At 35.8% G+C, this 23,469-nt stretch overlaps 1 protein-coding gene across 1 annotated transcript; it reads right to left on the bottom strand.

Moving 5' to 3' along the window:
• Positions 1 to 643: 643 nt before the first annotated feature.
• Positions 644 to 17,123, bottom strand: LOC144891261 (uncharacterized). The gene is made up of 5 exons (XM_078773677.1): positions 16,219 to 17,123; positions 15,976 to 16,128; positions 15,545 to 15,674; positions 15,040 to 15,324; positions 644 to 649 (listed from the first exon to the last, which is right to left on the bottom strand). The coding sequence occupies exons 1-5, from the start codon at positions 16,272 to 16,274 to the stop codon at positions 644 to 646; spliced, it is 630 nt and encodes a 209-aa protein (XP_078629803.1). The 5' UTR covers positions 16,275 to 17,123.
• Between the last annotated feature and the right edge of the window lie 6,346 nt (positions 17,124 to 23,469).

Below are 23,469 nucleotides of genomic sequence, written 5' to 3'. Positions count from 1 at the left end.
TAGGGGATGCAGATCATCATTTGGGATGGTAACGCAGCATGCTGCATCAACCCTGCCTTTGAGGGAATGAGTGAACCACATTGAGGCCATGCCAGGGAAATGCGCCCCACACCATTATTCAATTTCCAGACCTTTCACTGTAAAAACCAGGCCCTCAGAGCTGTACTGGGTGGCCTGCAAGTCGCTATACCCCCACCCCATTAGCATTCATTCTAAAACTCTGTTAGTATACGGTACAAGTTTTATTGTGCAGTAATGATAATAATTAATCGGTCACTGTATGTATATGATGGACCACATACAGATACAATGACTGATTAATTATTGCAAGTGATGCCCGATAAAACCTGTATATCAAAAAAGGTTTAAAAAGAATGTTTAACTGAGAAGGGGTAAAGTGGCTTTCCGGCCACAATGTGGAACTATTGGTGCTGTTGTCACACGTGCACACATCCATTCGTCATGAACATGGTGAATTACTACTCATCAGACCGTATCACATTTCTCCACTGCTGCAGCCCAATGCCTACACTCCTTGGACCATTGGGCCCACAAATGGGCATTGCCAGGTGTTATGAGCAGATAAAGCACTGAGGGGGTGTGTCGCCTTGTGATTCTCATGTATGTTCTACTTTGTGAACATCTACAGCTGGAGAGGAACCCAAGTAGGGTTTGAAACAGCAAAGGGCTTACCTTATTTGGGTTTTTCTTGGTTGCTTTAAGCACCTTTCTTTGACTCAAGAGAATTGGGGTTAATTTACATATAATGTGAGTAGTGTAATAATGTTGCTTCTGGGACACCTCCGTTTAACATGGGAAATCCCTATCTAATGTCATTTACCCCCTTGTCTTTTTCAAAAATCATAAACACCTCTATTTCTCCCACCCTCATCTTTATGAACCTTTTGTCTGTAGTACCTATCCTTAATGTTGTTCATTAGACCACTCAAACACTACAAATATTTGTTTTCTCTTATAGACCTATCATCCTTCTTCTACATATCATCTGGCAGATTAATCTTTGACCCACTCAAACATTGACCCATTCACTTCCATATTAATTCTTTCCCTCCCTCATTGCCCCTAAAGACCTCTATTTCTCTCACCCTGTTCTTTACGAACCTTCTAACCTTTTGACATGTTATCCTTATTCATTAGACCACTTAAACACCTGTGATCCTTCTGACCTTATGGACCTTTTAACCTTTTACTCTTAATATCATCTGGTGAATATAACCCACTCAAACATCGATCCGACAAATATTTGTTTATGCGTGGGAAATAATTTAATTCTCTTGCCACTCTCTTCACCATCTAATATATTAACAAAAAATATGTTTGAGTTTGGTTCTTTATTAAGATATTTTAACTGAGCTAAGATAAAATGGTAAACCTCCCTCAATGTTCTTGTTTGAGCACCTCCAGTGCCACATACCATTTTAAAATTAAAGTATATATTTTCCTGACAACCATCAAAGTTTTCCGTCCACTCAAAAATATTTCCATCTTTTTTACCCAATTCACCGGTATTTAAATTAATTCTCTTATTTGTTTTGTGAATTTTTTTACCAGTTGCCTTTTCAATTATACCTATTTGATATTTTTCACATTCATTATGTTTTCCATTTATATACCAAGGTTGATTACACCTCCACTCTTTAGTCTGGTTGATACTTGGTTCTATCATTTATATAATAGTAAAAAAGGCGGCGGTAGCCCGTTAAAATCCCCAACCCCCCCCCCCCCCTTTTTAACTTATCACTTATATATATCTTATCACTTATATATATCTTATCACTTATGTATATCTTATCACTTATATATATCTTATCACTTATATATATATCTTATCACTTATATACTTATATAACCATAAGGGAGACTATCAATTCCATTTTCTAAAATAAACCTCTTATCATCAAAAGCCCCCAATGCTTTCTTATTTATCTCTTCTGAATATAATTGATGTTTATAACTTCTTATTCCATTAATCTTTCTAAACTCTTCTTTCTTTGTTGTTAAACAGTTATAATAATCCTTAAAGTTTATTGTTTCTTTAATAACATTTTTCTTTACACCTTTTAACTTCTTATCAGTCTTTTCAACGTTATTCACAATGTATTTATAAGCATAAGCCTTTGACCTCAATCCCACAAATTCACTCATAACATTTCCTCCTAATTCATCCTTGAACTTTCCAATCACCTTTTTATTTTTAGAAGAGAACAACTCACTCTCTGGACTGTAATTACTCGTGTCATAGATATTAATGTCTCTTTTCATGTCTGAATAAACATCGTTGGTATTAATTTTCAAAATAAAACTATCTGTATCCATATAAAGTAGATTAACATCATTTTGATATTTCTTCCTCAAGTTATTATAAAAGTAATCATACATTAATGACTTTGATAAATCAAGAATTGTTGTTCCAATATAAATAGGTTTGTTCATTTCAATACTCTCTTTAATCAAATGGATCGCACAAAAGTTCTCAGTAAAGACCTCAGCTCGAGTAAAACTCGGTCTATTAATTAATTTTGATGCTTGTTCCCAAGATGTTGATAGTCTGATATTTTGTCTTTTCCTCACATTCTCCATAGTCTTACCAAAGACCGCATTATTCATCAATTTATAAAAGTCTTTCTCAAAATCTGTTTTTGACTCTGTTCTTCTTTGTGTATTAAAATCAATGTACCCCTTTAACCAATGACTTTGATTGAACTTTAGAACCCTATGGATCTTCTCTACTCTTAGACCTTTTGATAAATATTGTCGCAAATTTCTTTGGTGTAGAACATAATTTTTCTTGTTATATAATGTAGTAAGTAATTTTTCTGTTGATTCACCTATATCAAACGATCGTTGATAATCACTCAACCATTTTCTTTGGACTTTCTTTCTCACAAGCAAATGGGAGATCTTTGTGTAGGTTATGGAGTTCCTCTGGATATTTTAAATCAATTTCAAAATAATAACCAACTTTTTCTTCATCCAATTCTTTTTGTGTAGAGATACATACATCTTGTAAAACGTTTTTGTAGTCTTTTTCCTTTACCCATCTAAGTTTTCCATAAGGAAGAGCCTGAGACATTGCCCAGCCATACAGGTTGTTCGCGTCATAGTACATCAAGTAAGAACTCTCTTTCGTTGGATCATAATTTGGAAGATATTTGTTATTTGCTTTTGCGTATCTACTCGAGCAGACTTGTGAAATTCCACCTCTTTTTGCCTTTTCAATCATCAAAAGCATATCAACATCGGTTATCAAATCCAAATCTTGTTTTGTCATTTTCAACATCGCACTCCAGGCCAATCCAGGTGCTGTGTAGTAGTGAGCAGGATCCAATCCATATCCAGTGCGACAAACAGATCTAAAGGCTTCAAATACATCGGCCAATAAAAGCACATCAGTTTTGAGATACAAATCGTGATACTCGCCAAGATTCTTGATGTTATATTTTTCCCAAACATTTTGTGCGTGTACATAATCTTTATCAGATATATGACTATTATTTAATTTGTTATAGAAATTTTCTTTTGAAGGAAGTTGTGTTTCATTGAATCTCTCAAATGAGTCCATATAGTCATAGGGGTAAATTCCCTTTTGTGTTAGAAAATCTTTATCTAAAAAATACTCTGAAAGACATGGAAACTCTTTTAGATTTTGAACCAAGTTAACCAATGGACTTGCCATGAATTTAAATGTATCAAGAAATCTGATATGAGTAATAGGAGATGTGTGAATTGTTTTTGTGAATGAAATGTATTTCTGATCCGTGTTTGGAATTGCTGAGATACTTCCAGAAGTCTTTGAGAGTTCCTTGATAAATAGATGTGTATCATAATGAGCGTTGTTATGAAGAAAGACAGGAATGAAAGAGGGGAGTTGATAATTAATATTACAACTTTGATGAGCCGGACCTCTATATTTACCAGTGAGATGACAATGGTCTCTAACCTTTAGACCTTTACCAATTTTCTCCTCACAAATATGACAGACATTGTTTTTTATAAATTCCCTTTTTTCTTTACTTGTTAAGGACATTGGTTTATTGGTTTCTCTCATTATCTTGGTTAATCGAACACAGTCTTTTTCTAGTCGTTTCACAAACTCCTCTGGGGTATTTGAGCCTCTATACATCTCTAACTTGTTATATTTATCACCAACGGATGATTTGATATAATAACAAAAACCACAAGGAGTATGTTTTTGATATTTATTTGTGTATGATTCTTTTGGATCTTGAGAAGCAGTATCAATTTTTTCTAAAATACTTTCAAAATCAGCATATATAACAAATGGATGTTTGATCTTTTTATTTTCATCTTTGAATGTGATCTTTGAGCCTTCTTTAGGCATATTGATTACCGTTGATTTATGTTCGCCACAATAATTTGAATGTTTATCTAATCTTTCTTGTGAATTGAAGAAGTTAAGACAACGCAAACAAATATATATTTTATTTGTTCTCTTACAGACTTGTGGTTTTATTAATTTAGCAATATCTTTGATGTATGTATAATGTGAATTTTCGTCTGAATTAAAATATAGAAGATTAATATGAGTTTGTTTACAATTGTCAGAAAGCTTTAAAACCTGAATGTTGTTTGTTTCTGTTAGACCATAAACATTAACTGATAAATTATTCATCTTTTCAAATTTAGGAATATCATTTAAAGTCATCGGAAACTTTAGATCTTTCGTATTTAATGTATTCTCATATTTTTTATAATGAGATACTCTTTCATCATGAAAATGTGGAGGATGTAAGTGTGCTAAAATAGACCAGAGAAAACATTTATTGTCTTTATTTTTGATATTGATAACTGCTTTTCTATTTTTGATAACACTGGGTAAATCAATGTAAGAAGAAGCTTTTAGAGGATCTGATTTAAGAATATGAATGTCTATGTAAATAATTTTTCCTATATTGAATCCACTTCCTACGATTGAATTATCCACATCTTGCTCTTGTTTAATAAGTTCATCATAGACTCCTGATGTTTTAAAATCTTGATATGAAGATATAAAGTGTGGCTCAGTTCTCATGTATGGTGCATCTATAACTCCTTCATCCTTTGTCATTTCTAATTTTACTCCCATATAAAATTTAAGTGGTTTCATTTCCTTCAGTGTTTTTTCAATCAACGTTTGAACAGCAGGTTTAACTATTTCTACAGCATCAACTATAGACTCTGGTTCAGGAGGTTTGAAGTTAAAGACTCTTATTTTAATATGTCCTTTGAATGCTCCATCAGAGTTTTTAGTTGTGATAAAATTTGATAAATGTAGATTTGTTTTAAGATGTATTTTGAAGCCTTTCTTGAGGATATTTTTATTACATGTAGAACAGTGTTTTGTTTCAGGTGGAAGAGGGGAAAGTTTGTTTAAAATGTTGTATGTATGTTTTGCGGTGAGAATATGTTGTTTATAATATTTTACTTCCTTCTCGCAAGTATCACAATAAACCATATTTATAGCGTGAGAAAACGTGGTGTTTTATATATATCACTGTGCTTAAAATAAAACACTTTTGAGCTTTACAGCTCCGTTTTATATATATCACTGTGCTTAAACTAAAACACTTTTTCACTCAGAATCATCTAAGTCATAACTATCACATGAATACTCAGAATCATACTCAGAGTCATCAATAAAGCTACTCTCATAACTATCATTTGAGCACAAACTATTAGTATCATAACTATCATCTGTGTTCAATGAAATACTATCATCACCATCATCCAAGTTCAATGAAATACTATCATCACTATCGTCCGAGTTCAATGAAATAGTAAAATCTTCACTGCTGTATTGACTCATATTTAATTAGCAAGAAAAATATTCCCATCAATATCTATATACTTTCTTTCATTAACAGATTCAATCTCTACAATTTTTATATCAAAAGTTATCTTTAAATAATCTCTAACTATCATAGAACGAAATGACATTTCACCAGAAATATTAACATCATTCATTTTACTTAGATCTACACCCTTTGGATTATTAAAGAAAATACAAATGTCTCCTCTAGAATTATTAATGGTCTTATCATTCTTTTTCAAAGTATCGTGGTCAATCACTTTTTCAAGCTTTGAATAAATTGCCAGGAGTAGAGGAGAAACTTTTGTTAGATTTACTTTAATGGATGTCTTTCCAGGTATAGTTAGAGCTCTTCCTTTAAATGAAATAGAGGGGCTCATGTTATTTTCCATAACTGGTTTTACCCAAAAATTTCCATATTTATCTTTGTTCAATTTAACATCTTTGACATATTTTTCTATATCTTCCACCGAAGTAGAGATTGATTGAAATTTGTCTTTTGTGCTTTGAAACATTGTATTTATTAATGAATAAACTTGCGTTTAGTTTAAGTAAAAATTTACCACATAAATATGATAAGTTCTGAAGGATATTTAGAATTTCCAGACTCTCCATATGATAAATTAGAGAATTGTCCGGCTTGTGATAGAGTGGGGCTTAATGATGAGGATTCATATAAACAATGTTTATTCTGTGATTATATTCTAATTAATGATAATAAGAAATATAAAAAAACATATAACTCTTTTAAATTAGAACCAAAAATGAATTACTTTACAAGATTAATAAGAGAGATGAATGTTAAGCATTATGGTGATAATACACCATTTCTTACAAGGAAAGAGACTCTTTGTATTGAGGAAATGTATAAGGGTTTAATGATATTTATTATTCAAAATAATTTTAATGGAAATGTTAATACAAGATACTACATAAATAAAATAATGAATTATTTTGAAATTAAACCAGAACTCAGGATAAAATATAGAGTTTCTAAAATAGCTCAAAAAAAGTTGGATGACTTGTTTTCCAAATATATAAATGAATGATTTTTTACCCGTTTGGGAAAATAAGATAAAATTTAATAACCATAAAAACATTCCAAATTCATTGAGATGTCTAATAGTTGGTTCAAGCGGATGTGGGAAAACCTGTTTACTTTTAAAGATGCTCCTTGGTCCTAATTTTTTAGATTATGATAATTTAATAATTTTTACAAAGTCAAGTTTTCAACCCGAGTATCAACTACTCTCACAGGGTTTTAATGCAGGTCTTAAAAAGGAAGACATTATCGGTTTATTTAAACTTCAAAACAAACTGAATGATTATAATATTGAAGATATAATACAATTATTTTGTGATACACAGAAATCAAAATCGAAACCCATAACTTGTATTCTCAGTGATAATACGGATGATATACCTTCACCTCAAGATTTAGATAAATCAAAAAAGAACCTCGTCATCTTTGATGATTGTGTTAATGAGAGAAACCAAACAGTAATGGATAGCTACTATACAAGAGGGAGACATTCTTCTTGTAATTGTATATATCTTAGTCAATCATATTTTCAACTCCCTCGACGCTCAATAAGAAACAATGCCAATACTTTTATTTTATTTAAGTTAAATTCAATAGATGTAAATAATTTTTGGAGAGATAATTGCTCTACGTTATGTAGTAAAAAAGAATTTGAAAATTATATGAAACACACGATTGGAAAATATAAATATATTGTTGTGAAACAAGATGAGATACTAAATGATATTTTTCAATAAATAAATACAGAAAATGAATACTGAAGAAAGAGAAAGAAAGTTTAAGGAACATCAACAATTAGTTTCAAAAGTTGTTAAACAACAGGAAGAGATAAAGAAGAAACGGAGACAGAAACTAACTGGTGAAGAAGCCTTTGAAAGAAAACAAGAGAAATTCTTTAAACCACTTTTGAAAACTCAACACTCACCTACAGTACCCACGGTAGAATTTACTCCGAAAAAACTTCAAATGCTCAAAGATTTTAGTCAGATAACAAAACAAGAACTTGGTGAATTAGAATATGATGACGAGGGATTATTTCGGAAACTTGAGGAGGTAAATCAACCCCCTAATTATGTTGTGGAAGCTCTTCAAAACAATGAATATTCGGCGGGTTCAAAAACCAGAGCAGGTCTCATTCCAACAGAAGAACCAGCAGTGTTTCATCTTGTGGAAGAAAAGGTATTGATATTTAATGATGAATTGATGTTCTTGAGTTCTACTCAACCAAATGTTAAATTAACTCCAAGATTAATGTTTCTTCTAACAAACCCCGGATTCAGCGGTTCAAAATATTTTGAGGAACCACTTGATATGGAAAGAGAGGAAGATAGGGTATATATTGAGTTGCTAAATGCACTTGATTATGGAGTTTCTGTTGCTGGTAAAAGTAAGAAGAATGAGAAGGAGAAACATATTATTGATGCTTTAAGTAAGCTTGGTTCGGGTGTTAGTTTTCTTCCAAATGACCCATCACAATTAGTTAATAGGCTATTATTGTTGTTAGGTAGTAAGAAGGCTGGAAACAACAATTGTTTTAATGAATCCTCAGCCATTTTAGATCAGTTGATGAACATGAAAATAATTAATAAATGTCAATACAAAGATATTTTATTAGATATTAAATAAGATGAGAAGCACAATTCTTAGTTTTAATTTCACAACGAGCGATTACACAGCTTCATTCCCTTACCCACTACAACTTGACCCCCTTACCTCATATGAGGCATCTTTGTTGTCAATGGAAACTTACAATACCCTTTTTAATATCACAGAGAAAAACAACAAGTTTAGTTATAATCCAGGAAGTGGATATAAAACTATAACCGTTTCACCTGGAGCTTACGAGATTTCTCAAATATCTTCAGAAGTCTCTCGCCTTATGAAAGAAAAAGGTGATGAACCAAAAAATATTGTAATAGATATTCAAAAACACACTTCAAAATCAACTATTAAACTTAAAAATAATTATAAAGTTGATTTCACGATTGAAAATTCGTTTAGAGAGCTATTGGGTTTCTCTTCAAAAAAGATTGAAAATAACGGGACGTTTTACAGTGATAATGTTATCCAAATATCCTCCGGTATAAATTCAGTATTAATTCATTGTGATTTGATTGATGGTGCTTATAACGATGGAATAAGAACAAATACAATATTTTCATTCAGTGCATACTCAACCCCGATTGGTTATAAATTTAATATGGAACCAAAAAATCTTGTCTATTTACCTGTGTCAGGAAAAACCATATACAGAGTAAATTTTAGGATAACCGACCAAGATAATCGTATGATATCCTTTAATGATGAAATTATATCCATCAGAATTCACCTACGTGAAGTTTTTCAATAAATAAATAATGGTTATTGTGAGAAAACACGAGTTGGGAAAATATAAAATAATTACAGGGGAGGGCATGTTCCTTTCACCAGACTATACAAGGTATGTGGGTAGAGGATACTATAAACCTAAGAGACAACGAGGTGTAGGTCATCAATTTCGAAATAAAGGAGATGGGATAATTGATACTCTAATGGGTATTGGTTCAACCATCCTTAAACATAAAGACCTAATTGGTTCAACTGCTTCTGCCGTGGGCTCCGTTGCGGGTGCTATAAAGAGTATAAAAGATGCTCAAAAGGAGTCTCATAAATTACAAGCAATCAAAGAAATAAAAAAAGGTAAAACTCAACTATCTTCACAAGAACGACAAAAAATCATTAAAATACTTGGGTCAGGGTTTCAACAATTTTAATGCTATATAAATACAAGTATGGAAGCGATTGATAGTATCTATGATTTGGATGATACGATTATCATTTCAAACTCCACTAAAAAGGAAGACTATTTTAAGGTAAATGCTATAACAGGAACAGACCGGAATTCAAACGGAACAAAAAGTTTTGAAATAAATAATCAACAAACTTACTTGAATATAGCTGATAGTTTCTTGCTGTGTAAATTTAAATTCACTAAGGCTGCGAATAATACTAATGCTACACTCGTAAATGATTTCTTCTGGAAAATGTTTGACAGTGTCCGCCTGTATATTGGAACACAAGAGGTTGAAGCGGTTGATTATGTCTCTGCTACATCTGAAATGATGAAATTTACACTATATTCGTTTAGTGATAGAATGGGTAAGGGAGCTGTTGAGGGTTTTATTCCTGATATGTCAACGGGTACAAACGCAGACCCTGGTTATAGTCAAAGGAAGTCAATGTATAATGATGACGCAAAAGCTGAGAATAGTTTTACCGTAGCAGTACCTCTGAAAGGTATATTTGGATTTTGTGATTATGATAAAGTTTTGTATGGGCTTAAAATTAGATTTCAACTACAAAGGAATGATAATGTAAATAGATTGCTTTTTGGGGATGAAAATGCTTTTGGAGAAAATAATAGATTTGTTATTAATGATTTGTGTTGGTATATCAGTGAATATACTCCTAATCTTAAAACGGAAGAGATGTTAAATAGAAGACTTAACTCAAAGAAACCGCTAAATGTATCATACCTTAAAAGAAGATGTCAACACGTTAAACTGGAACACACTACCTACACTTGGAATTTAGGTGTTCTTCAAGGAAAGCCACGATACCTCTGGCTCATTTTTAAAAAACCAGATGGAGAGGACGGTACTAATAAGAATAATGCCCTGAGTGATAATGCAAAGGTGAAACAACTTCGGGTTTCTCTTGATGGCACATTTTATCCGCGAGATAGATTGGAAATTGATTGGGAAAAAAATGATTATGCGGAAGCCTACAAGTCCTACCAAAAGGTGTGTGAAAGTAATGGTAATAATGATCCTATTTTGGATATGGTTGCGTTTCAAAAACTTTATACAATCTACGCAATTGACCTGAGTTCTCAAAAGGAAACTATAAAGTCTAATCGAGTGGATACTTCTCTATACATTGAAAGAGGGGAGAGTGAAGAGGTTAATGCATATTGTTTGCTTTTGGAGGAAACAGAATTACAGATTAATACAGATAATGGTGTTATGATTAATATCACATAGGTTTTTTCTCATAAATAAATGGTTGGGGTATATGTTAATCAAATCAATCTTAATAAATTAACATCTTGTATTCAAAATCAAAAGCCTTGTATTATTAATGTTAATACAATTCAAAGAAAAGGAGCTGTAAGAATTGATGTTTTACTCACACACACACAAGTAAAAACACTAAATGATGTTGGATCACTTAAAATTAAAATGACGAAACCTATGTTAAAGAAATATTCAATAGACGAGTCAAGAGGAGGATTTCTCCCGTTTCTAATTCCTTTATTTGCTGGTTTAAGTGCGGCGGGAGCATTGACTGGTGGTATTTCAGCAGCGGTAAAAACTGCTAACGAAAGGAAGGCACAACTAAAAGCTCAAAAAGAATTGGAAAGACATAACAAGGAGTTGGAGAAACAAATTAGTGGAAGTGGTGTCATTGTAGATTTTGCTCAAAAACTTGAAAGTCTACCTGATAAAGCTAGATTGTTGGTTGGAGATATGCTTTCCTCTATCGCTCAAGCGGGTGTTAAACTAACTAAACGGGGTAATGGATTGTATCTTTCTCATAAATAAATGGATAAATGGTTTAAACAATTTGGAAAGAATACAACGTCAAATATAGAACTAGCTAAGTATTGTAAAACACTAAAAATTGATAATGTGGTTATTTGTATGAGAGATGAATTAACACATATAAATAAGAATACAAAGAATATTATTATGAATTTAGACACACAGAATGGTTCTCATTGGGTTTGTATTCATAATAGTCAGGATAAATATTATTTTGATAGTTATGGTATGCCACCACCTGTTGAAGTAATACAATTCTTACAGAATGGTGTTTATCAAACATTCCAAGTTCAAGAAATTAATTCTAAATGTTGTGGCCAATTATGTTTATATGTATTATTTCAACTCAACAATAATGAAAATTTTTATGATATCATTTTTTATCTAATATAAATGACCTATGTTGGAAAAGATGGTTCTATCTTTGGAAAATCCTCTCAGGATATTGATTTATCAAATTATTATACAAAGGCACAGGCTGAACGACAAAAATATAGTGTAAGTAAAAATATTAATATGAAGAATACTTATAAATTAATCAATTATCCAAACCCTACAGATGCGAATGACTTGATTAGATTCAGTGATTTATCACAATATATATCTTTAAAGAAAACAGCACGTTTTGTGAAACAAGTAAAATTTACAACCACAACACCTGGTTATACTGACCATACACCTTTCCTCATTGAATTTAACTACCTGCTTACAATTAAATTTTATAAAGAAGGACATTTAGTTAATATGCGAATTAATAAATGGGGGTATGATATGCCTGATTTAGGGTATAATTTGTCTTTTTCAATAAACATAGAAGACCTACATGATTTAAATCAGTCTCGTAAAGAAGAATATTATCCACTTGGTGAAGATAAGGATTTATGTGGAAGTACAATTAGTAAACAACAAATACGTGATTTTAAGAAAATAAAAATATATGATAGTATAGCGATGGTTCGCATGACAAAGAAGGAAGGTAATGAGATAAGGATAGAAAGCCGAGGAATACAAACCGATTTGGTAGTGGGAAGATGGGGTGGTATTACCTGTCATAATATTAATCTCACATATATTTCTGATACATAAATGGCAGGAAGAAGACTACAAGAGAATTATAATTTTTGTATTCAAGGATACCTACAAGAAAAGGGTGCTCGGTATTACATACCTTATGATTTGGAGCATATACATGGGAATTTTGTCATTAAAAACTGGCCTTATACTGATATTGTTAAACCCACAAATAGAGACTTGTTTAAAATATTAAATAAAAATGAACTTCTCAAAGTTATGAAATATAAAACTCTTTTAGAAATCGTCAACAAATCTTATTGGTATCCTATTATGAGAAAAATAATTATAGATACAAGAATATCTCAAAATCCAGATGAGTATATGTATAATATTCTTTGGGGTTCAAACTCAAGGGTAGCAAGGGATGAGGAAGGAGTTGAAGAAGAGAAGGAGGAAAGAGAGAAAAAGGAGAAGGAGGAAAGGGAGAGGGAGGAGAAGGAGGAGAGGGAGAAAAAGGAGGAGAAGGAGGAGACGGAGAAAAAGGAGAAGGAGGAAAGGGAGAAAAGGGAGAAGGAGGAAAGGGAGAAAAGGGAGAAAAAGGAGAAGGAGGAGAGGGAGAAAATGGAGGAGGAGGAGAGGGAGCAAAGAGAGAGGGAGGAAAAATATAAAAAGATGGAAATCAGTGAGATTCATAAAAGATTGAGTGTATTAAAGCAAATAAATCAATCTCAACGCACCGAAGAGGAAATTAAAGAATTAACAACTCTTATGAAGATAATGGTTTCAAAAATAAGAACGTCAATGTCTTCAATTTCAGGGAGGAGATTTAAACGAGAAAGTGGTGAAGAAGAAGAAGAAGAAGAAGGAAAAGATTATGTGATTGATGATGTTGGTGTCATTGACTTTAGTTAGTTTTTATTTGTAAATAAATGGAGGAGAGAGTGAAGGCATTCCTTAGGATTCTTTATGTTTTAAAAATAAAGATTGAAATGTATATGTTGAAAACCAAAAAGGTTTTGATACTCTGTCGGAATTTTTCTGATAAATAAATATGAGTTATTGTCTCAAATGTAAAAAGAAAACTAAATCTAAAAATATCTCTTATGTTAAAGCTAAAAATAATAGAGTTTATCAAAAAGGAATATGTCAAGTATGTGGCTCTAAAAAGTGCCAATTCATCTCTCCTAAAAGAGGAGGAGACATACAAAAGTTTCTGTCAGGAAGTAAATTTACAACAACTGGAATTCCAGGGGAATTACACCTTCCAGGGTATTCTTTCTGTGGTCCAGGAACAAACTTGGATAAAAGATTAGATGAGGCTGACAATCCTAAACCTTGGTCTAAACCTACAAATAGGGTTGACGAAGTGTGTATGAAGCATGATATTGCTTATGGGAAAACCACTACGTTGACTGAAAAACATAAAGCCGACAGCGAAATGTTGTATAATTTGTCTTTGATACAAAATCCAACGTTGAGAGAGAAAGTTGATAGGTTTATTGTGAGAAATTTGATAAATGCTAAATTGAAACTTGGTCTTGGTTATTCCTCAAAAAACTATTAGGCTCTAATGATGTCAAGACTGAGGAGCTTTTGGCTGAAGAATTACACAAACCTATAATCACAAAGTTTAAAAGAAGGAAGGTTTATTCTAAATACACCGACCACATATGGTCCGCTGATTTAATTGAATTGAATAATGACAGGGGATACAGGTATGCTTTAACCGTTATTGATTTGAGGAGTAGATTTGACTGGGTTGTCCCTTTAAAAAAAAAAAGGGGTGATACTTTAATGTTAGCCTTTAAGCTAATATTTGATCGGGATAAAAGGAAACCAAAGAAGTTATGGACTGATGAGGGAACAGAGTTCTATAACAAAATATTCATGAAATTTCTTAAGGGGAAGGGTATTAAATTATACAGCACCTTTAATGAAGGAAAGGCAGTTGTTATTGAGCGTTTTAATCGTACTTTGAAAGAGAAATTATATAAAAAATTCACACAACTCGGTTCTCAAAAATGGGTGTATTTAATTCAGGATATTGTAGATAATTACAATAATACAGTTCATTCATCAACAAAATCAAAACCATCAGAAACATTTACAAAATTAGAATATGAAAAGGAGATTAATTTGAGAAAGCCCAAGTTCAAAGTTGGTGATATGGTAAGGATATACAAATGGAAAAGCCATTTTGAGAAAGGTTATACACAAAAATGGACTCGTGAATTATTTAAAATCATTGATGTAATGGATACAGTCCCTTGGACTTACAAATTAAATGATTTAAATGGAGAAGAAATCTTGGGTTCATTTTACTCGCAAGAATTACAAAAAACAAAGCTAATAATTCATTAAACAACATTTCTATTCACCCCACCCAGATTAGCTAATTTAATTAGTGGTAATAAAAAATATATTAAATAAACAAAAATCATAAGCCACACCCACACAGACCACGCCCACACAGACCCCACCCACACAGACCCCGCCCACACAGACCACACCCATCATCCCCCACCCCCAGTGCGTCCCCCACCCTTGATCCCCCCTCATCCCACCCCCACCTTCCCCACACACACAAGGGGAGGGGAGGGGTGGGATGAGGGGGGATCAAGGGAGGGGGACGCACCTTCCTGTCCCTTTTCCTTTATTCTCTTTTTGTAATTAAGAATTAAATAATTGTAAACAAAACAAATATATATAAATATTGAAAACATTAAAATCTTTATATTATTAAAACATTTTTCTTGAGGTATACATTCAACTTCTCCCCAGCATAAGTCATCAATTTCTTCCCAGCACAAGTCAAAGGTTGGTTCAGCAGATGTCTTCAGGTTTTGAATCTCTTTCTATTAAAGACAAGAGGGGAGAGATATTTATTTCATATTTATGTTCCATGTCAAAGCGTCTTGAAAAGCGCTATACAAAATAAATGTATTATTATTATTATTATTAATATAGGGTCGGATGCCCTTCCTGACACCAACCCTGAATCACCTCTTACGATGCGCAGGGATATGGTGTACCTATTATAAACGGTGAACCACACACACGTACACACATGCTTACCTCGAAAAAATCCAGCTTAGCGTCAAGATCGTTGAGTTGAAAATGTAGAGGTTCACAGGTTGGTAGGAAATAACCACTCCTTGGGGGATCAAAATCATCCCACTCAAAATTTTGGTCTTCGAGGTTAATACTGCAAACAAAATAAGGAGAAATTACTATTATATGCTGAAGTAAGCCTGACAAAACATCACACACACGCACACACACACACACACACACACACACACACACATACACACACACATACACACACACACATACACACACACACACACACACACACACACACACAATCTCATTTTTTCATTTCTGTTCCTCACAATTCGATCTCTCTATTTTAATCACAGACACACATGCACACACATACACATACACACACACACATGCACACACACATGCACACACCTCTCGTTTTTTATTTTCTATCATACCTTTCACGTGAATTTTCTAAGAACGGTGAAACATTGAATTCATTCTGAGCCCACCATCTCGGAGGTAGGTTATTCAAACCCGTATTCAGTTCGTTGTGGAACTCTTGAGAAACAACTTGAAATTCTGCCAGGATATTTACAATATTTGAATTGCTGCAATGAATAGGAAAAATAAATTATTAGTTGTATAATTAATCACATACAAAGCTCTCATTAACAGTGTTTAATACCAAATGAACTTACCAATGTCCTGGCGAGTATTCTTCATCAGAGGAAAGACTGGAATAAGACAAGCTCATCTTCGTTCACAATGTTTAAATGTCCCATTCGGAGACCTCTCTTTTTATAATGAACAAAATGTATTTCGGGGAACTGAAGTGCTTGTCAGCTTTTGGAAACTGAGGGCGTGTGTTTGTGAAAAACAGGAAACAAGACAAAGAGAATTCCTTGGAAGTTATCCAAGTGAAACAACGTCATTTCTCAACAGTGAGCTATTAATTAGAAAAGGTTCGAGTGGTATATAAATGGAAAACAAAATGAATGTAAAAAATATCAAATAAGTATAATTGAAAAGGCAACTGGTAAAAAAGTTCACAAAACAAATAAGAGAATTAATTTAAATACCGGTGAGTTGGATGAGACGGTGAGGAGAGTTGTAGGAGAATTAAATTATTTCCCACACATAAACAAATATTTGTAGGGTCGTTGTTTGAGTGGGTTATATTCACCAGATGATATTAAGAGTAAAAGGTTAAAAGGTCCATAAGGTCAGAAGGATCACAGGTGTTTAAGTGGTCTAATGAATAAGGATAACATGTCAAAAGGTTAGAAGGTTCGTAAAGAACAGGGTGAGAGAAATAGAGGTCTTTAGGGGCAATGAGGGAGGGAAAGAATTAATATGGAAGTGAATGGGTCAATGTTTGAGTGGGTCAAAGATTAATCTGCCAGATGATATGTAGAAGAAGGATGATAGGTCTATAAGAGAAAACAAATATTTGTAGTGTTTGAGTGGTCTAATGAACAACATTAAGGATAGGTACTACAGACAAAAGGTTCATAAAGATGAGGGTGGGAGAAATAGAGGTGTTTATGATTTTTGAAAAAGACAAGGGGGTAAATGACATTAGATAGGGATTTCCCATGTTAAACGGAGGTGTCCCAGAAGCAACATTATTACACTACTAATGTGAGCTGCAATATCTCACTATAATTCACCAAATATCTGTCTGTCTGTTTCCAGGTACCGCAAAAACGGCTGAACGGATCGTAACGAAATTTTGGGTGGGTACTCCTGGGACCCCCTTGAGTAAAATAGGTTACATTGTTTTTCCATTTTTTCCCTCAATTTTCCAATTTTTCCAATTTTCCAGTTTTTCTAAACACGATGGAATAATATTTACCGATATGAACAGTGATGTGGCTTTTATTGAAATTCTACAAATACTGTTTAGATTTTGATAATTTGCGTGTGATATGATTTAACGGATGTTCATATAAATCGTTTAAAATAAACGAAGCCTTCAATTTCTGATATTTTGCCTTTTCATTTGGGCTTCCCGATTGAAACCCCGCCCATAGGACTTTACCCCCGTAGGGCGGGTACCGGTACCCTCGTAGGGTGCGTACCATTGCTAGTACTGAAGTACTAACTAATGTCATTATTGAAGATTTGTACTTCAACCAACTCAGCTATTAAAAACCTTTGTCATCATTTAAGCTTTGGAATATTATTATCATATGCTGAGGTCACGAATGTAATGCTGTTTATCCTTTTCACAATGGTTTTTAATATTATGACAGATATTTGTGAAAATATATACTTTTTTTGTGCTTCACCTTCTTCACTTCATTTGACTCCACTTATTGCAGTACTTTTCTCTTTCTTCTATTTCTTTATTTTATTCTTCATTCAGCCCTTCTTTCTACTTCTTTCCTTCTAATTTTTCTTCTTCCTCATTCATATTATTCCTATTGTTCTTCACAATGAATATTTAAAAAAAAACAAGAGAAAAACGTGAAGGGGTTTTCCCAAAAAGATTAAAATATCTAATCATAATTTGTATTTGTTAAAAATGAATAAATAACTGAATTACATCTTTGAAATCTGACAAAACCTGGAGATCTCACGAGATCTTTGTCAGCGAGGTCACGTCTTTTCGAAGCTGTCCATGCGCTCACGCTTTCGAAGTTAAGTAAGTTTTCACAATTGTGTTTTTGACGAAACTGTATCTATCTTTCGGTGTGTGTACCTATAGTGTCTTTAGTAAGATTCTCAGTGTTAATTTTTCATACATGTATACAAAATCGTCGGGTAATTCGTGTCGCGTATTTTGAGGCCTAGTAGGCTACCGTGTCCGACCTTGAGGCTTTGTTTTTCTCTCAGTGGTCCGTCGATTGTGCTGCAATTACTTTCGTTCTCTGTTTTTGTCCCAGTTTTTCACCCCATACTTCCTTGTTTAAAATCTCAACTCAAAAAAAAAAATTATTATTATTATTTCCTTCTCTGTTCTTATTCGTTGTTCTTATTCGTTTTTTCGTTGTTCTTATTTGTTCATTCGTTCTTCGATCACGTGTTTCACCCCCATTTCCATTTTCCATTTCCCCAGATAGTTTTCACTGCTCAATTTAAAAATGTTTAAACTTTCCCCTGAAGAACTGTATTCTGTCGTATATTATAACACCTTTTTCTTCTTCTTCTATAAAAGGATGCTTTCGACTTGCTCACCAAATCTATTCATTCCAAAAAAAAATTCCATCTCTTACAGTTCCTCTTTTCTACATTCCCGAAACTCTCCTGAACTCCACCCCTCCATCAGTGTCCTCAAACGTATTTTTGACTCGAAGGTCACAAGAAACTCATTTTGCAATAAATGTTCGTTTCCCATTAATCGTACACTTTATAAAATCCAATCTCACCCCTCCCCTCCAAATCTTCCCCATCACCCCTCCCCTCCAAATCTTCCCCATCACCCATCCCTTTCAAATCTTCCCCCTTGACCCTCCCCTCCAAATCCTCCCCATCACCCATCCCTTGCAAATCTCCCCTCTTTCCCCTTCCCTCCTAAACTCCCCCCTCAACCCTCCCCTCCAAATCTCCCCCATATACCATCCCTTTCAAATCCCTCCCCTTGTCCCTTCCCTCCTAAACTCCCCCCTCGCCCCTCCCCTTCAAATCTCCCCACCCTCATTTCTTCTCTATTTCCCCCCTCTCACTCCCCCTCCTCAAAGCGTCCTCCCCACTTCTTCCCCCTTCCAACTCTCACCTCCATCTCCCCCAACCTTCTGCGTCCCTCTTCCCCCTCCTCAAATAACACCTCATTGTGCCTCACCCAATCACCATCAAAACTTTTGTCCGCCCCATCCTTCCCTTTCTCCAAGCTATTCTGAAATCTCTGACACACCTTCAACAGCTCTCGCTACCACTTCATCCTCTTCCACATCTTACCGCCCCCCCCCCCTGTTCTGTATCCGATGCTCCCCCTTCCTCTTCATTAACGGTATGGACCTCAAACATCCGGGGCCTTCGCTCAAACTTGACTGATCTCTCCATACAGGTTGCTTCTGACAAATCTGACGTGATCTGCTGAACAGAAACTTTCCTCCATCATGATGTCTCTTATTCCTTGGTATCTCTCCCAGGTTACTCCCTCCTCCGGTATGATAGACCTGAGCCTCGTCCTGGAGGTGGGGTTGCTATCTTTATAAAAAAAACTCTCTTCCTCACTCGCCCTGCACTGCCCTCTGTCCACCTCACCCCCAGGAATACCTTTGGCTACGGCTTCCCCTTCGCTCCCACGTTTTGTTCATATGTGTGTTGTACCTTCCACCAAACAGTGATAACTCCATCTACATCTCACTGTCTGATAATATTGACCAACTTCTATCTACCCATCCCAACTCTCTCTTACTCATATGTGGTGATTTCAATTGTCACCATGCCAGTTGGCTGGGAGTGGGTACCTCCCTCACCAGCCATGGCTCCTCAGCAAAGGACTTCTGTGACTCACTGGGACTGACACAATCTGTCAATTTCCCGACCCGGATCTCAGTCAACGGAGCATCTTCTCTTCTGGACTTGGTTTTGACTAACTTCCCTGAAAATGTCTGCTGCTCTTCTTCTGCTCCAATCGGCTCATCTGATCATGTGCTTCTTAAAGTGGACATCTCTCTGAACATTCTCAGAGAGCCTCCTCAGCGTCGCCGGGTCTGGCATTTCACTCAGGCCAACTGGCACGGTCTTCAAGCAGCCATCAATCATCTGGACTGGTCTCCCATCTCAACCGACTCTGACATCAACTCATCCTGGGAATTCTTCCAAAGTAAATTGCTCTCTCTCATGCACAGATTTATCCCATCTCGTCTTCAGTTGTCATACCCTTCCTCCCGTCGATGGTACACGGAATCTTGTGGTCGAGGCTGTTGCCCAGAAACAACTTGCCTTCGTCTCCTGGAAAGCAAATCCAATGGAAGGAAATCTCATTTCCTTTCACAAACCCCGAAACAAGTGTGTGTCCACCCTCAGGAGAGCCAGGAAACAATATCTCACCATTCTCAAGACCGAACTCTGTTATCTGTCTCCCTCTTCCAAATCCTGGTGGCGTCTGGTCAAATCTGTTTCTGGTGTTTGTTCCCCCTCCATCGCCTCCCTCACCTCAAACGGCTACATGGCTGACTCCACACGTGAAAAAGCTGAATGCCTCAACTCTGTGTTTGCCTCTAAATCTTGTGTCCCAAACCCATCCCTCTCTGTACCCACCATACCCAGTCGTACCCAGCTGCTCCTGGACTCTGTGTCCTTTCCCCCTGACTAGGTGGAAAAGTTTCTGTCAACCCTCGACTCTGATTCTGCAACTGGATCTGACGGCATCAGCCCACGGGTCCTAAAATCCTGTTCTTCCGCTCTTTCACTCCCTCTCTCTGTTCTCTTCACCCTCTCTTTTGCTCAAGGTCATCTGCCATCTGCTTGGAAATCAGCCAACATCACCGCTTTGCACAAAAAAGGTGCAAAAAACAGATCCTAGCAACTACAGACCAATCAGCCTTCTCCCAATTATCAGCAAAGTCAAGGAATCCATCATTGCTTCGGATATGATATCTTGTCCTCTTCTCCAATGGCTTGATCTCTGATCATCAATTTGGTTTCAGACCTGGTCACTCTACTCTGGACATGCTGCTTCTGCTTTCTCAACAATGGATGGAGGTCCTCAATGCCAAACAGGAAATTAGAGCTGTCTCCCTTGACATATCATGTGCCTTCGATACGGTCTGGCACCCCACTCTGCTCACCAAACGCTCCTCCTTTGGTATCCATGGAAATCTACACGCATGGCTGGCGGACTTTCTCTCTAGTCGTAGTCAACGTGTGGCCCTGAATGGGTTTCTCTCATCTCCTCTGCCTGTTCAGGCCGAAGTTCCCCAAGGCAGTGTTCTGGGCCCTGTGCTTTTTCTGGTCTTTATCAATGATCTCTCTGACTCTCTTGAAAATCATCTCTATCTCTTTGCTGATGACTCTACTCTCTGTCGCTCCATTCCTCATCCCTCAGATCGGCAGTCTGCAGCCTCCTCACTCTCTGCAGACCTGGACAAAATCACAGACTGGGCAAACAAGTGGAACATGTCTTTCAATCCTGACAAATCTCACACTCCTACGATGTCTCTCCAAAAAGACCGACTGGACCACCCTCCCATCCACTTTCTGAATAATCCTCTCCAAGAAGTTCTGTCACTCAAGCTTTTGGGTCTCACTATCTGCCATGATATTTCCTGGGAAAACCACATTTCAAATCTGGCCTCCAAAGCCAGTCGCCGACTGTGCACCCTCCATCGTGCGAAGTCCTTCCCTGGCACACCTGAGCTCCTCACCACATACAAGGCTTTCATCCGCAGCTCAATGGAATACTGCTCTCCCCTCTGGGCTGGTGCTCCTGCCTCACACCTAGCTCGTCTTCACGCTGTTGAACGCAAAGCGTTCAGAATCATTGGAATCTCCCGCGATGAAGCTAACTCCAAGGGCCTTTCACTCACTCACCGCAGGCAGGTTGGTGGTCTTTCCGTCTTCTACCGACTCCTCTCTGGCCTTGCCCCCCCAGCTCTCTCTGGGCTCTGTCCCCCAAATATTCCTACAGGTCGCACAAGATCTGCCTGCAACCCTCTTATGGTTAAACTGCCAAAATCAAGACCCACTGCTCACCTTCACTCCTTCATTACTCTTTTCTCCCGCCTCTGGAACAAACTCCCTCACTCTCTTCAATCCCACTCCTCCCTCCAGGTCTTTAAAATAGCTGTTCACCACCATCTCTTATCTTCCCTCATCCAAAACCTTGATCTTTTCTACCCCCGCTAATTTCACCCCAAATCCACTTTTTTGAAATACCAACTTCTGTCCTGGAAGTCCTTGGTTGTCCTTGTGTTTTATACATCTCCCACCACTCCCCCCCCCCCCTTCCCATGCCTCCTCCCCCCAAGCCCTCTCCCTCCCACACATGTCCCGATGTCCCTGCTCTCAATTGTTGTGTTTGTGTGCTTCGCCTTCTCTCCCCATCTTGTCTACCGCTCCTTCTTTTTATATATTTTGTTTGTCTGTTTGATTTGTTTGTGAAATAAATGTTAGCTCTTTCACGAGCCTCGATTCTGTATACAAAAAAAAAAAAAAAAAAAAAAAGCTTACAACTTCGTTCATCTTGGTTTTCTTTTCATATTAAATGTTAAATGAACTTTGAAGTAACTTTATTAACTTTATTAGAAGTAACTTTATTAGATAATAGCAAGAGTACCCGTCATTGCCCGCCGTCATTGCCTGCCATCAATTTAGTTTTTTTTTCCTATTTTTTGTGGGTGCGTTAAACACTTCCCTGCACATACTAAGGAAAATTTATATTTGATGTCGTAATAACACACACATAAACACACATACTAATCGGGGATAATTTAATATTACTTTTCCCATAGCTAAATAGGCTCAGACACGATAGAGCGATTTTTTAAAAAATCACTTTTTTTTTTTTCAAACTTAACGCTTTCCTACACCGACAATGGAATGTGGTCCCTACACATTTCCCAACATCCACGATAGAACGATTAAAATAAAAAAATCCCTAGATATCCAACTTTTTTCCCCCTAAACACTCCCCGACACTCACTGATGAGCCTCTGAAAGTTTGACGAAAATCCGTTCAGCCATCTCTGAGGAAAATGGCGACACACACACAGACAGACATACATCTCTTTTACACAGTAGATATCTGAGTAAATTCGAACTGTTTCCCAAACAAATATGAATACATTTGAATTACTTTTCATGTCAATGGTGATTCTGAGATAATATTCTGCTCCTGGATCATCATTTAGTGGAGAGAAACAACTGCACTTGTAAATGGTTCTCCATGTTTTCTGCCTTCAGGTAGACTTCTGGTTTACCTGCAAATGTTACAGTGACAAAAAACGATTTCCTTCACACTTCCGCACAATTCCCAGTGATGCATATCAATCTTCTGC

This window comes from Myxine glutinosa, chromosome 3 (genome assembly GCF_964187855.1).
Source record: "Myxine glutinosa chromosome 3, kmMyxGlut1.1, whole genome shotgun sequence".
NCBI classification, from domain to species: domain Eukaryota; kingdom Metazoa; phylum Chordata; class Myxini; order Myxiniformes; family Myxinidae; genus Myxine; species Myxine glutinosa.
This window is presented reverse-complemented; position numbering and strand designations above follow the sequence as displayed.